This window comes from Camelus ferus, chromosome 26, assembly GCF_009834535.1.
Source record: "Camelus ferus isolate YT-003-E chromosome 26, BCGSAC_Cfer_1.0, whole genome shotgun sequence".
In the NCBI taxonomy this organism is placed as follows: domain Eukaryota; kingdom Metazoa; phylum Chordata; class Mammalia; order Artiodactyla; family Camelidae; genus Camelus; species Camelus ferus.
The window spans coordinates 6,123,728-6,136,206 of NC_045721.1; the positions used below are offsets into that span (position 1 = coordinate 6,123,728).

The window sequence follows — 12,479 nt, forward strand, 5'->3', positions numbered from 1 at the left end:
ATCCATGCTGTCCAATGTGGTATCCATTAATCATAGTGGCTAGAGCGAGTAAGGGACTGTTTTTCATTTTAATGGATTTGAATGTAAATATGCACACGTGGTTGTCAATTACTGTACTGGACAGTGCAGTCCTAGAGAATTCATTGCACTGTGGATCTAAGCATTGAGAATAATACCATGGTCGCCAGTGTCTGATGAGGGCTGCAAACAGTGGAAGGAAAGAGGGTGGGATGGAAGGGAATTCATGCCGGATGCTGACTTCAGGTCTTTACGGATGCTGGTCTCTGTTCCTTGTTTTAAGATTTAATGAGCCAGTGGAGGGGAGGGTATAGCTCAGGTAGAGTGTGTGCCTAGCATGTACCAGATCTTGGGTTCAATCCCTAGTACCTTCATTAAAAAAAAAAAAAAATCTATTTACCTCTCCCCCAACCAAAAACAAAAACAAACACACACACACACACAAAACCCTGAAGATTCAATGAGTGTCCAGCAGAGGGACGCTTGAGCTGGGCACTGGGCGCACAGAAGTGAAACACCAAAGAGCTCACGGTCTAGCGAGAGGATCAGAACGGCAGGTGTATGATTACAGCACAGTGTCTAAGTGTTACAGATGTGTGTAGCCTGGAGGTTAAGGCAAGACAGGGTGCCTAACCCAGATGGGCAGAGAGGCCAGGGGGGGGATTGGGAAAGCAACAGAGGAAGTGATATTTGAACTGAACCTTGAGGTAAACATAGAGGCTCTCCGTGCCAAGAGGAGGGAGAGTGCGTTCCAGACGCCAAACAGGCTCTCCCTAAAGGCACGGAGGCCAGACAGAGCTGGGATAGGAGGTTAGGGTGGGAAGTGTAAGGCTGGAGATGACAAAAGTTACAGGGCAGGAGCCAAATCATGAGTTCTCGCTTCTTGTGCTATGTAAGGACTTGTATTTTATTTTAGAGTAATGTCGCTCAGGTTTGAAGGTGTGTGAGAATCTTCTGGGGGTTACACATACTCAAGGGAGCGCTTATCTTGTAAACCAAAAATGGACGCACAGGCTTCTAATCACATTTCTCTGCAGTCGTGGGCAAGTCATTCGACCTCTTTGGGCTTCAGTGCTTTACTCAGGTTTATTCATCGCCAAGCAAAATCATTAGCATGGGAATATAACAGCCCCTTTCTGCCATTCTAGTGCAGGGTTAGACATAGGCACAAATAAGAAATTTGCTTATTAAAATCGTATGAAAGCCGTGGAATAACAACAGTGTCAGCTTGTCAGAGGATATTTGACTAGGCTCTGTGAAGCGTACCCCTGTTCTTTATTCTTTTAATTAAAGGATATTTGATTTACAACGTTGTGTTAGTTTATGGTGTACAGCATAATGATTCAGTTATACATATATATTCTTTTTCATATCCTTTTTCATTATCGGTTATTACAAGATATTGACTATAGTTCCCTGTGCTTTACAGTAGGTCCTTGTTGTTTATCTATTTTATATACAGTAGTTTGTCCCTGCTGATCCCAAACTCCTAATTTATCCCTCCCCCAGCCCTTCCTCTTTGGTAACCATGTTTGTTTTCTATGTCTGAGTCTATTTCTTTTTGTAAATAAGTTCATTTGTATCTTTTTTTAGAATCCACATATAAGTGACATCATATGATATTTGTCTTTCTCTGACTTCACTTAGTATGATGATCTCTAGGTCCATCCATGTTGCTGCAAATGGCATTACCTCATTCTTTTTTATATCCCACTGTGTGTGTATGTGTGTGTGTGTATGTATATATATATATATATGTGTATATATATACATACACACACACACATACACATTTTCTTTATCCATTCACCTGTTGATGGACATTTAGGTTGCTTCCATGTCTTGGCTGTTGCAAATAGTGCTGCTATGAACATTGGACCCCTGTTCTTTAAATGTGAGTTACCTGAATATACAAAGAAGTAAACTGAGGTCAGGAAGTGAAGTGACTTGTTCAAGGTCATGCGTAGAGCTAGGCTATTTTGATATTTAGAAACTACACAGTGTCAGCACATTAGGAGGGAACTTAAGATACTTCATGATGTAAAGCTTATTTATAGATTAAAAACAGAGACCCTCCCCCCAAGAAAGCTATTTTGCCTGAAGCCACGCGGTTAGTGACCAAGCTAAGACAGGGCAACTTGTTCATGGGCTAGCATTTTTTTCTAATGGATTTCCCTGCCTTTTCCTATACCATGCTTGATTTATTTAGAGAGTCATGTGAAGGTCAGAATGCTGTTAACACTGTCCCGTAAGTAATTTTCCATTGGTGTGAGGAATACATAAAGATGACACGAGTCAGTCTGTATTTGCCCTAAGGTTATCATATGGTCTAAACAGTCCCTGAGATGCAGAATGGAGGATATCAGGAATTTTTTAAATGGATATCCACTTATAATTATCACTGAGGAGAAAGGAACCTTAAAAATTTAAATACAACAAAAAGACTTAAATACAACCATGATTTATTTTTGCTTTTCTAGCTTACTTTAATCTCCACATAGTGAAACGACTGAGTACAACTCACAGTGCCTTGTGATCTTGCACAAAACATTAAGCAATTATAGCTACTGTGTAACAAAATTAATTATTCAAATGAAGAAGCCCAGTAATGAACTAATCATTGTGTTTACAGGTCTGTAAAGTTACAGTGGGCTTCGGAGTTAAAGAAATAAACTCCTGCGCATGAGCCTTTAAACACTCCCCAAATCCCCAGCTCAGGACTCCCAGTTATGCGCCTAACCTCCTGCATGCATTCTGCTCATGGCCGCCTGGAAATCGGTGTTTTTACGTACTTCTCAGATGATTCTGATGCCCAGCCAGGTTTGGGAATCAGGGATACAGACAACTCTGCTGAGCTAGTTCTGAGTCACTCACGTGGATGTATCATCACCCCAAGAGTGAAGTCTGATACTCACTGTATTTTTTTCCTGTCTGCCTCCTCTATGACACGGACCTTTTGTTAAATCTCTGGGTCTACTGTTAAATTGATATCTGTGTTAATTAAAGTAGAAAGTAGGATCTGGCTGGTTTCTTGTAACATTAAATGCACCTGAAGGCTGTGGTGGGTGGTTTTTCTATTCTAGTTATTTCATCATTTCACACTGGGGGCTGCTAGTCAATCCAGTTCCAGGAGATGTGGCCGGGAGAAACGTGTGCTTCGTGCCTCGCTGAGCCATTTATGTTGATTTAATGAGACAGGCAGCAGTATTCAGGTGTGCTTCGGGATGCTAAGGCAGGCAGGCTGAATTTACATACTTATGAGACAAAACTGTTTGAACTTAAGTGCACGCACGCGCGCGCACACACACACACACACACACACACACACACAGACAGACAGAAATTATGTCACTGTGGTGTTTTCCTTTAAATGCTTTACGTGAACAATATTTTCCAAGGTTGCATTACTGATAAACACAAGAACTACATCTGGAGGAAATCCTTTGAAATTAGATTCTAAATCCACATTAATGCCAAGTAAGTAACGAGTGCTGAGAGGTACTGAATAGGAGTGCTGGGAGCAATGGAGAAAAAAATTAGTTGTTCTTTCTTTTTCTCAGATAGGACAAGTAGTTAATTCCTTGCTTTCCGTGTGTCAAGATTTGTTTGAACTGTGTGTGTGAGAGAGAGAATATAATAAAACACAGTTAACAAAACCTAGGTCTTTAAATTGTTACTGCTTTGAAAATATATCACCATTCTCAACCTTTGGTTTGAATTCATTAAAAGTGGCGATGTCAAACACACAAACAGAAGATCGCAGCTCTAATTATTACAGAAACAGGAGCAGGAAGGACAAGGAGTCATGGTCCTTTTCTCATCTTCAGACAGATGGCATTTGTATTTCTTTTTAAAACCTATCTGAGCTGATTTAATTTTCCACAGAGATGGTTTTAGGTGTATTTACTGGAACAGATCTTCAAAAATCTGATACTAAATTAATTATGCCTTACCAAGGCGTATGAGGTATTTTGTTTTTGTCATTCAAAGAAGTAGCTACTGTGATTCAGACGAAATATCCCCAGAGCCAATGAGATGCAAACTTAGCAGCCCTGCAGAAGGCATAGGGGAAGGAGGGCAGGACTGAAAATGGGTACTGATTACGAAAATTCTATAAAGGCGTATTTTTTTGGCTGGGACCACTGTATTGCCAGGCTCCCACCTAGTTCTAAGAGGACAGGAGAGTTGGGTTCAGAAGCTGTCCTTCTTCCAAAGATGTCCACTGAGAGGGTGGGCTTTTCAATATTTGGCAGGGAACATAGTTTCCCAGTGAGATAGAAATGACATGAAAATGCAGCCCGGCCCTTGAACCAGGCTTCCTTCTTGGTTACAGGCGCAGTTCTCGCTGGGCTCACATGTATCACTTCTTTGAGATACAAAAGATGCGCTACAGTAAATACAGCAACTGTCACAGCCACACTGGTCTCTATTTCCAAATCGTGACAAACATTTTCGTTACAGCGATAACAGAGGCAAATTCCAGGGTATGCAATGTCTACAGAAATGGTTCATGAAAAAAAAAACCCTCTGTATTAATTTTGATTAGTAACGCCCTGACTTCTTAGAGTTACAGAAGGCAAGGCATCACTGTGCGAGATTTCCAGCTCACCCCACGCGAGCTGGAGGGAGCCGATACTAATGTGCGAAGTCTTTCAGAGGCTTAAGAAAAGTCTTTCAGAGGCCCACGGCCGCCTTAAAGGGCAGTCACTATGTAATATTTCCCTCTCATTACATACCACCTGGGAAGCCATGGGAAATAGGGCATAGGTGATTTGGGGTATTAAGGTGGTTAAACAAACCTGGGTAGAAGGTTCTGAGCACATTCACTTAAGATAAAAATCCAGAAGCAAGATTCCTTTCAGGAACAAAACTCAGAGGCTGAGACTGGGGAGTAAACGGCTGTGTTCAGAAAAGCTACACGTTATGTTTTAATCTTCCTGTGGGCCAGGAGAGTTATTCAACCATGGCTGATGATCTCTAGGGACCCCTGGGGGGCAGGGGGAGACGTGGCCTCTGCTGCCCACGACAGCTGTCACATACATGCTGTCAATAGCACGTACCAACAAACTCAACTTTCAAGTCGGCTTCGTTTGACGTTATAGGAGAGGGAAAGAATCACTGGAGGTAAATAGATTTCGACAAATGGGGCAAAAGGTATCTCTCCACTGGAAAACACTTTTCTAAAGCAAAGTTAAAGAGTTTAAAGAAATATCTCTTAATGATGAATACACAGCAGGTTATGTGTATTCAACCAGAGGGAGAATCCCACTTTCTCTTGCGTTGACTGAGACGGGTGCATTACCCACAGGAATGGGGAGTGGTTTGGGAAGCTGGGGTTAGACCCTCATTTCACGATTCCCACTGCAATTCATCTGTGAATGGCTGAGCTGTTGTGGAAGCTGGTAGCAGTCAACAGGAATGAAAATACGTTATGTGTGAGTCACTTGAGAATAAACTCCTTGGGTGAATGTCTAACTCACGGTGTGCGTACATCAGCACTGAGACGGTTATGCAAAGAAAATTCCAAACTGGTTCTGAGGGCTGACTTCCAAGGCGGCCGTGACGAACGCTAGTCTGCAGCGGGTTACTCACAGGAGCCGGGGGACTGGAAGTCCTCCAGCGCCCCCCCACCCCAGGTTTACTCAGCTTTCAAAATCTGGCTGGGTTACCAAACATCCAGCTTGACTCATGGTGCACACCACCACCTGTTCAGCGGTGGTGATAATCTCTATTCATTATTTCTGATTACTGAATGCTGGGGAGGTACTGTATCCTGGAGAAGTCTTCTCATTAGGGGGTCCTGAAAGCTGATAAGCGTATAAACTGGCAGTCACAGGATGAGGGCTCGGTACTTACACTGAAGTCCATTACCCTACAAAATGGCACCCCTTTTGTGAACAGCCAAATATTAAGTTTGCCCTTTAAGTTTAATGTTACGTTTGCCCTAATATTAAGTCTGCCCTTTAAGTAGCCCAGTACCTGTGCTACTTAAGAGAGGCAGGGAAGGTGTGGGAACGTGGGTTGGCACCGTGTCACCTTTCCTGGCTTATGTTCAGAGTGCAGGTCACTGTAGCTCTTCTATTAGTAAACATGAGTTTTCCAGCTTGGTGTCTCAAAAGCCAGTTACGGAGGAAATGCTCTGCACAACGGACTTAACGAGTGGCTGGGAGCTGGGACGAGGTGTGTCAGGAGAGCTGTGCTGTTTACACACGGGCAGAGCTCACACAGACATGTCTGTACTGTCCTTGCTGCTGTTAATGAGCCTGCACTCGTGTGAGCAGCAAATTTAAAAGGAATCATACATGATTGAAAGTGCTAAAAATGGAAAGGAACCCTGAACCGCCCCTGCCTTAGCGGCCCTGGTAACTAGCAGGCCGTGTGTCCAGGACACAACACGAGTGCCTGCTGAGTGGAGTGGTGTGGGGTGTGGCTGCCGAACCCTAACTACAGCCGTCAGTCGATGGAGCACTTTCCGCGCTGGCCTCTGGTCATCAAGTACCTCTCATCCCTGTGGCTCAGGCCAGTCTCTTTTCTTGACAAGGAATCCCTTTCTCCTTTGTTCTTAAATCTCATTCATCCAAGAAGGTCCCCTACGATTCTCAAAAACCCGTCCCCACCTCCCCTCTTGCAACTGGGGCTGTTTTCCGAGTTCCAACTCTACTTCTCAACAGTTTCATAATTTAGCACACGACGTTCTGTGTGTGTGAAGTACCTCTTCTCTCCTCTGAGTGCCAAGTATCCCGCGCCCCCTGCGCATCACTGTTGGACACACAGTAACGGCTCTCCTTTCACGAGAGGTATCCCTCTGGAGCCAGGGTTGCGGGTTCACTTGCCAGACCCTCTGCACTTGGACTCCCTAATGATACCGATCTTCAGGAAACCCCATGCTTTCACGACACCAGAAGAACTACAGAGAAAAGGCTGACCTGAAATGCACAAGGGGTGTTGTCCACGCAGTAGACCCTCAAGTTGTAGTCCAGAGAGTTACAGGACATGCAGCCAAAGACGGCCACCTTGAGCTGCTTCACGGCGCAGTCTGTGATTGGTTCTCCAGTAAGGGCGTATGTCCCGAAGCTGTCTAAGAGCACGTGACATGCAAAGGGGTCCAAGAGGCAGTAACAGGACGTGGATTCATCCTCCACTGACATTACTTCCTGTTGGGAAAAGGTCTGTTGAATTCTCTCAGCTTGGAAGTAAAACGTGATTTAACAGTTACTTTGCAAGGGCATAAACACAATTTTTTTTTTCAGAATATTTTTATTGTCCTAATTTTCTTGGTGTTAAATGTTCTTCTATCAAAATAACTGCTACTTCAGGAACTCAAGTCAGGGTTATATTCAGTGCGTTGGGATTCAATTTAGCAGGTTATAACAAACGTCACTTTCAAAGTTCTCCAATTTTTGGTTAATTTGTTCACTGCTGAATTAAAAAGAAGTAAGAGGCTTGAACATTAACAGCAATGAGTTAACTTTTATGTTTTTATAAAGGTTTCTGAAAACTTCTTTCAATATCCTTAAGGTAATATTTATTTTCTTTCAAGTATTTTATCCTCTTTCATTCCATCACAATCATTCACGAGGGACTGTTACATCTTATCCAAACCATCTATTTATCAGACGATCAGATAAGTCACCCTCCCTGACAAGAACTTAGGTGTGTGTGACTGGTTAGGTGGAGCATAAATATAACACCATCTGGGTGTGAAAGATTGTGAGAAAGCGCTGGGAGTTTTACTTTAGAAACCAAGGCAACTCAGGGCATCACGGAAAAGAGACCAAAACCGGGGCCTTTTATGAAACTTCACCCCCGGGAAATCTGCCTGAGGGCGAACCCCGACTGAATAAACAGTAGGATGCACTTTCAACAAAGAACACAGACTAGTTTCAAGACATAGCTGGGCAGGGTAAATGCAATCCACGGAAGCAACTGGGGATTTTCTTCCCTAAAGAAACACGATTTTCCTTTTACTTTTGCCCGAAGCACCTCCTGGGAGGTGGGAGCCCAGGGCTAGCTGGAACAGGTCATTGTGTTCCAACAAGATAATTCACCTGCTTTCATGCAAGCTGGTCTCAGGCAGACATAAAAGGACTCCCTATCAGACAGCTAAATCAGAGGTTTCACTTAAAATAGTAATTCCACTGCTGTCTCTCTGCTGTGACTGTCTTCCTTACTCTCCTCTCGGATTCTCAATTTTTTTTTTGGGGGGGGGTCTCTTTTATTCTCTCCTTGTACAGTTTCTCTCTTATATGCCCTCGTATACACAATCAGAATGATTTTCAATGCCTCCATTAATTCACCAACATATACTCAGCACCTACTGGTTCCTGAATACTTAAACATAGATTCATTATAATTCCTATGATGGCAAAAACAGATAACAGTAATTTCTTCTTCTGAACACAGCCTGCTTGCCCTGGGCCCCCTCTCTAACCCCACAGAGGAAAGTCAATTCAGACGGGGACATGGCCCAGGAATAAAGGCAGGAATCGAAGTCGATGTACCAAAGGCAGGTACACGAGGCTACATGTCCACGTGGGTAACTGAACTGTACTCTAAAACCAAAAGAAAAAGCTCTGTATCCTCTCTGGCCTCTCTTATCTATTATCTCACACACACACACACAAACCCAACACACTAGCCAGTACTTCAAGGATGCTGTAAAAACACATGCCACCGACCCTCTGAGAAATAAGTAAATGCTCACCAATTTCACAGCTGACTTGTTGTCTGAAGAGCGTGAGGGTCCATCCCACAGATGGCACCCAAACCCCCCCCCTTTTTCTTTTGTAAAGGAGGACTAGGTTCTCACCTCCCACCTGCCCTGCTGGGTCCTCTTCTTTAAATGGATATTCCAGTGCTCAGAACTGACGTCCGCACAGTGGGGTATGGTCAGGGCAAAAGGAGTGGTGACAATCATGTCTGGGGGACCGCAGGTGACTTCCGGACTCAGGAGCACCTCAGATCCATCCGACTGGAGGCTGTACGGTTAAAAAAGGAGAAAAGAGATGCATGTCAAGGAGGGGGGCATGTCTGAATGAGAACTTAGTTTCAGGTTTAGTGAAGGCCTTTCCCAGGACGCCCCTCCAGGGAGCATCGCCTGTGGGAGGGCTGGTCCGGACCACAGCCATCCATCCCGAACCCTGAACCGTTCAACCGCACAGACTGAGGTTAAGCCTAGAATTCAAATCTCAGTTTTGAAAAACAAAATGACAAATGCTTCTTCAGAAATACAGGGCAGAACAGGAGAAAGCGAAGACCTGGCTGGAGTGTCGCACACCAGCTACTGATAACATCAGTGACCAAAGCCAAGAACTTCATGGAAATGATGGATCTGGTGACCTTACCACCATGTTCCTTTCTTCCAAAGACGCATTCTACAAATATGTTTAATGCAATGGAACAAATTATTATGGAACAAAGCAACACTTCAAATGTACCTAGATTGAGTACGTCTCTTCTGGTTTTGAAAATATTTATTTTCTGCCAGCGCACCAAGTATACAGGTTATACAGTGATAGCACAGTAGACAGTTTTAAATTGCATAGTCAAATACATAAATACATATCTTTCATCTTTCCTATTTTAGATCTAAATTCAAAATCAGTCTACCTAAACCTGCTGTTCAGATTTTTCTCTATTGTGAATAATTTACAATGGGAATTCAGAGCCATGAAACAGATAAAAGAAAGAAATTAGACTAAAGGGAAATAATATCGCTTTACTGAGCACCTGCCTCCCTCTTCCATTTTTGGGTGTTTTGTTTTTTGGGGTTGTTTTTTTTTTAATTGAAGTATAGTTGATTTACAGTGTTGTGTTAATGTCTGGTGTACAGCACAGTGATTCACTTACACATAAATATATTCCTTTTCATATTCTTTTTCATTACAGGCTATTACAAGGTATTGATAGAGTTCCCTGTGCTGTACAGTAGACCTTGTTGTTTATCTATTTCGTACATAGTGGTTAATATTTCTACAAATCTCCAATTCCCAATTTATCCTTCCCCACCCCCTTTCCTCCTGTTTTTGTTTTTAATCTCTGCCTCCAAATAGTACGATGGGGTAAGTTTATAGGACAACAATCAGTAAGAATCCAGAAGCCTACTCATTTCCCCCAACTGCTTATGTGTTTTTGAACGAACTAGTCTATTTTTTTCCTGTATTTTCTCTTGTGAGCAATATAATGATACAAAATGTCATCAATTCAGCAATTTAGGATTCTCAGATGAACTACCTACAGGGGAGCAAGGATTGGTGTTATTCCCTAAGCTTTCTCTCATCTGACCCAGGAAGGACATTTAAATGTGTCATCGCTGGTCAAAACAGCAACCCTTTGAGCAAGATGAAATTAGTGCTAAAAGATACTACCTTTTCTGTGATCTTGTGTAAACAGTTTCTCTACGTGGACATGTAACATGTTACTAGTTTCTGAATTGCTGTTGTTGACATGGCTTGTTCTCCCTCAGCTTGGCCATGGTCACACTCTAGCTCTTTCTCTATAATTTGCTGCTGCAATAAAAGTCAGGACACACAAACTCGAAGGAGCATCTTTTAACTGCTGTGCGTAAAACAGAACTGAACGTTATCCCACCGCCCTTCCTCCCTCCCCAAGAAGCACTGGAGCTGCCTTCTGAAAATTCAGCCTTCCATGTAGGCAACCCTAGTCCAAAATTAACAATTCCTCCAAAACAGGCAAAGAACAGACAAAACGGAAAATGTCTTCTATGCGTTTATGTCCCTAAGCAGGGTAGGCAAGTTGGGAGGAGGTGGGTCTGGAGATCCGTGTATTAGCAATAACAAATGCTCCATGAACAGCCCCCAATGAGGTACTTGAGGTTTGAGAAAAGAATGTGCAATTCCAGCACGAGCTCTAAGCAGCCCGTGGTGGCAGCTTGCACGTGGCCGCCTGCCAGGAGCTGTCAGCCAGGGCGGAGCGCGCTGTGTGATCACTGCCTGCATTCATCACTGATGGGGAGAGCAGGGGTGCTTATGAGTGACCGATGACAAGCTCTCCTAAAAGAACTATTTAATTGCTTTCAGAGAATCAGCCCCCTTGTTGAACATATTGTTCAAACATATGGGAATTAGGGGAATTATTTAATGCCAAACGAACTGAAGGCAGCTAATTACATGAACTCTCACACTCACCGTGAAGAGCAGGGCTCCTGTCGGTAGTAACTGAAACAGCTCTAGGAGTCCGAGACGGTGCCCTGGAAACGCAGGCGGGGCAGCGGCTGGGACCTGGGCATTCCTGTAAGTGCAAAGGAAGCCAGCCAAGACACATCCAGTCCTCCTCCTGGGAAAGTAGTGTCTGTGGGTGGGTGCAGGTCTCTCTCCGGCGAAGGGGCAAAACCTAATCTCTCCATTGTCTTCCCACATGGTTAATAATAATTTGCCCTTTTCTGCCACCTTCTATCTGTGGCAATCAGGGAGATTTACAAATATTAATTAAAGTTCTTCACACACCTGTGTGGGCAGGTGTTAACAAAAGGTCACAGAGAAAGTCAAAGAGATGGTGGCAAAATCACCCCCAAGACTTCTAGGCTCCTGCTCCCTGTGACCAGAGGTCCTCTGCTCTGCTACCACTAGGCCATTTCTGGTCAAATTGCTGGCTCTTGTGACATCCCAAGTACAGATGGAAGGAAAACGTAGCCATGGTACTGACCTAGGACATCTGGGGACAAGAGGGCTGGAGAAGGAAGCCTTTAACTGGACTTGGGTAAAAACAAAGATGTGTCAGCAAAGCATGGATGGCATTTCAGTTTGCCCACATCATATAATATATACCAAGGAAGTGTTCATGCCCTTGCTACGGGTTGAAGAAAAAAAAAGGCAACACATTTTTGTAAAATTGCTACAGGCTAATAAAAACTGAACTGATAGCAGCAGTGATCTTAGAGGACTGTAATATGAACAGTCTCAGTGCATCGCATACGCTCGCGGATGAGAAGTCTGGTTGTGCGGGCCTTCTGTTGTTCATCTTTCCCTTGTCTCTGTCTCCCTGCCCCCCCCCATCTATATGCTGTGCATCTTTATGAACACTTATGAATATAAAAACATTAAAGAGCCATGTCTGTGTAAGCCGGTGGCATGTTGAATAACTGCATAGAAACATAGTTGTGAATTCAAATTCCTGCTCTCACGGCACCGCTGAGGGTTCTGGGGGAAATTCTGCCAGCTTTGCCGCTTTGATGCCCCCAACCGAAAAATAAATCTACGTGGTAGGAGAGGGTGCTGATAAAGGGCACGGGAGAATTTTGCCAGGGAATGTGGCAAGCCAGGAAGCCCCTTGTGACTAACCGTATTGAGTTACCGGCAAGGGAAATCAAAAGTAGCAGAGGGGCTGCAGAGAGCAGGAGGTGCAGGTGGAAAGAACATTCCCGTGTCCCCGCCGTGGGCTTCCCAGCATCATCCCTGATACGTCTCCTGTCTGACCTTTTCTGTGTCATGAAAACCAGACTG

The 12,479-nt window shown here is 43.8% G+C and overlaps 1 protein-coding gene across 1 annotated transcript in view; it reads right to left on the reverse strand.

Moving 5' to 3' along the window:
- UNC5D (unc-5 netrin receptor D) overlaps positions 1 to 12,479 on the reverse strand; it is a 494,853-nt gene that overhangs the window by 34,078 nt on the left and 448,296 nt on the right. The window contains 2 exon segments of the mRNA XM_032468716.1: positions 6,945 to 7,172; positions 8,828 to 8,996. Coding sequence (XP_032324607.1) covers positions 6,945 to 7,172; positions 8,828 to 8,996 — 397 coding nt within the window.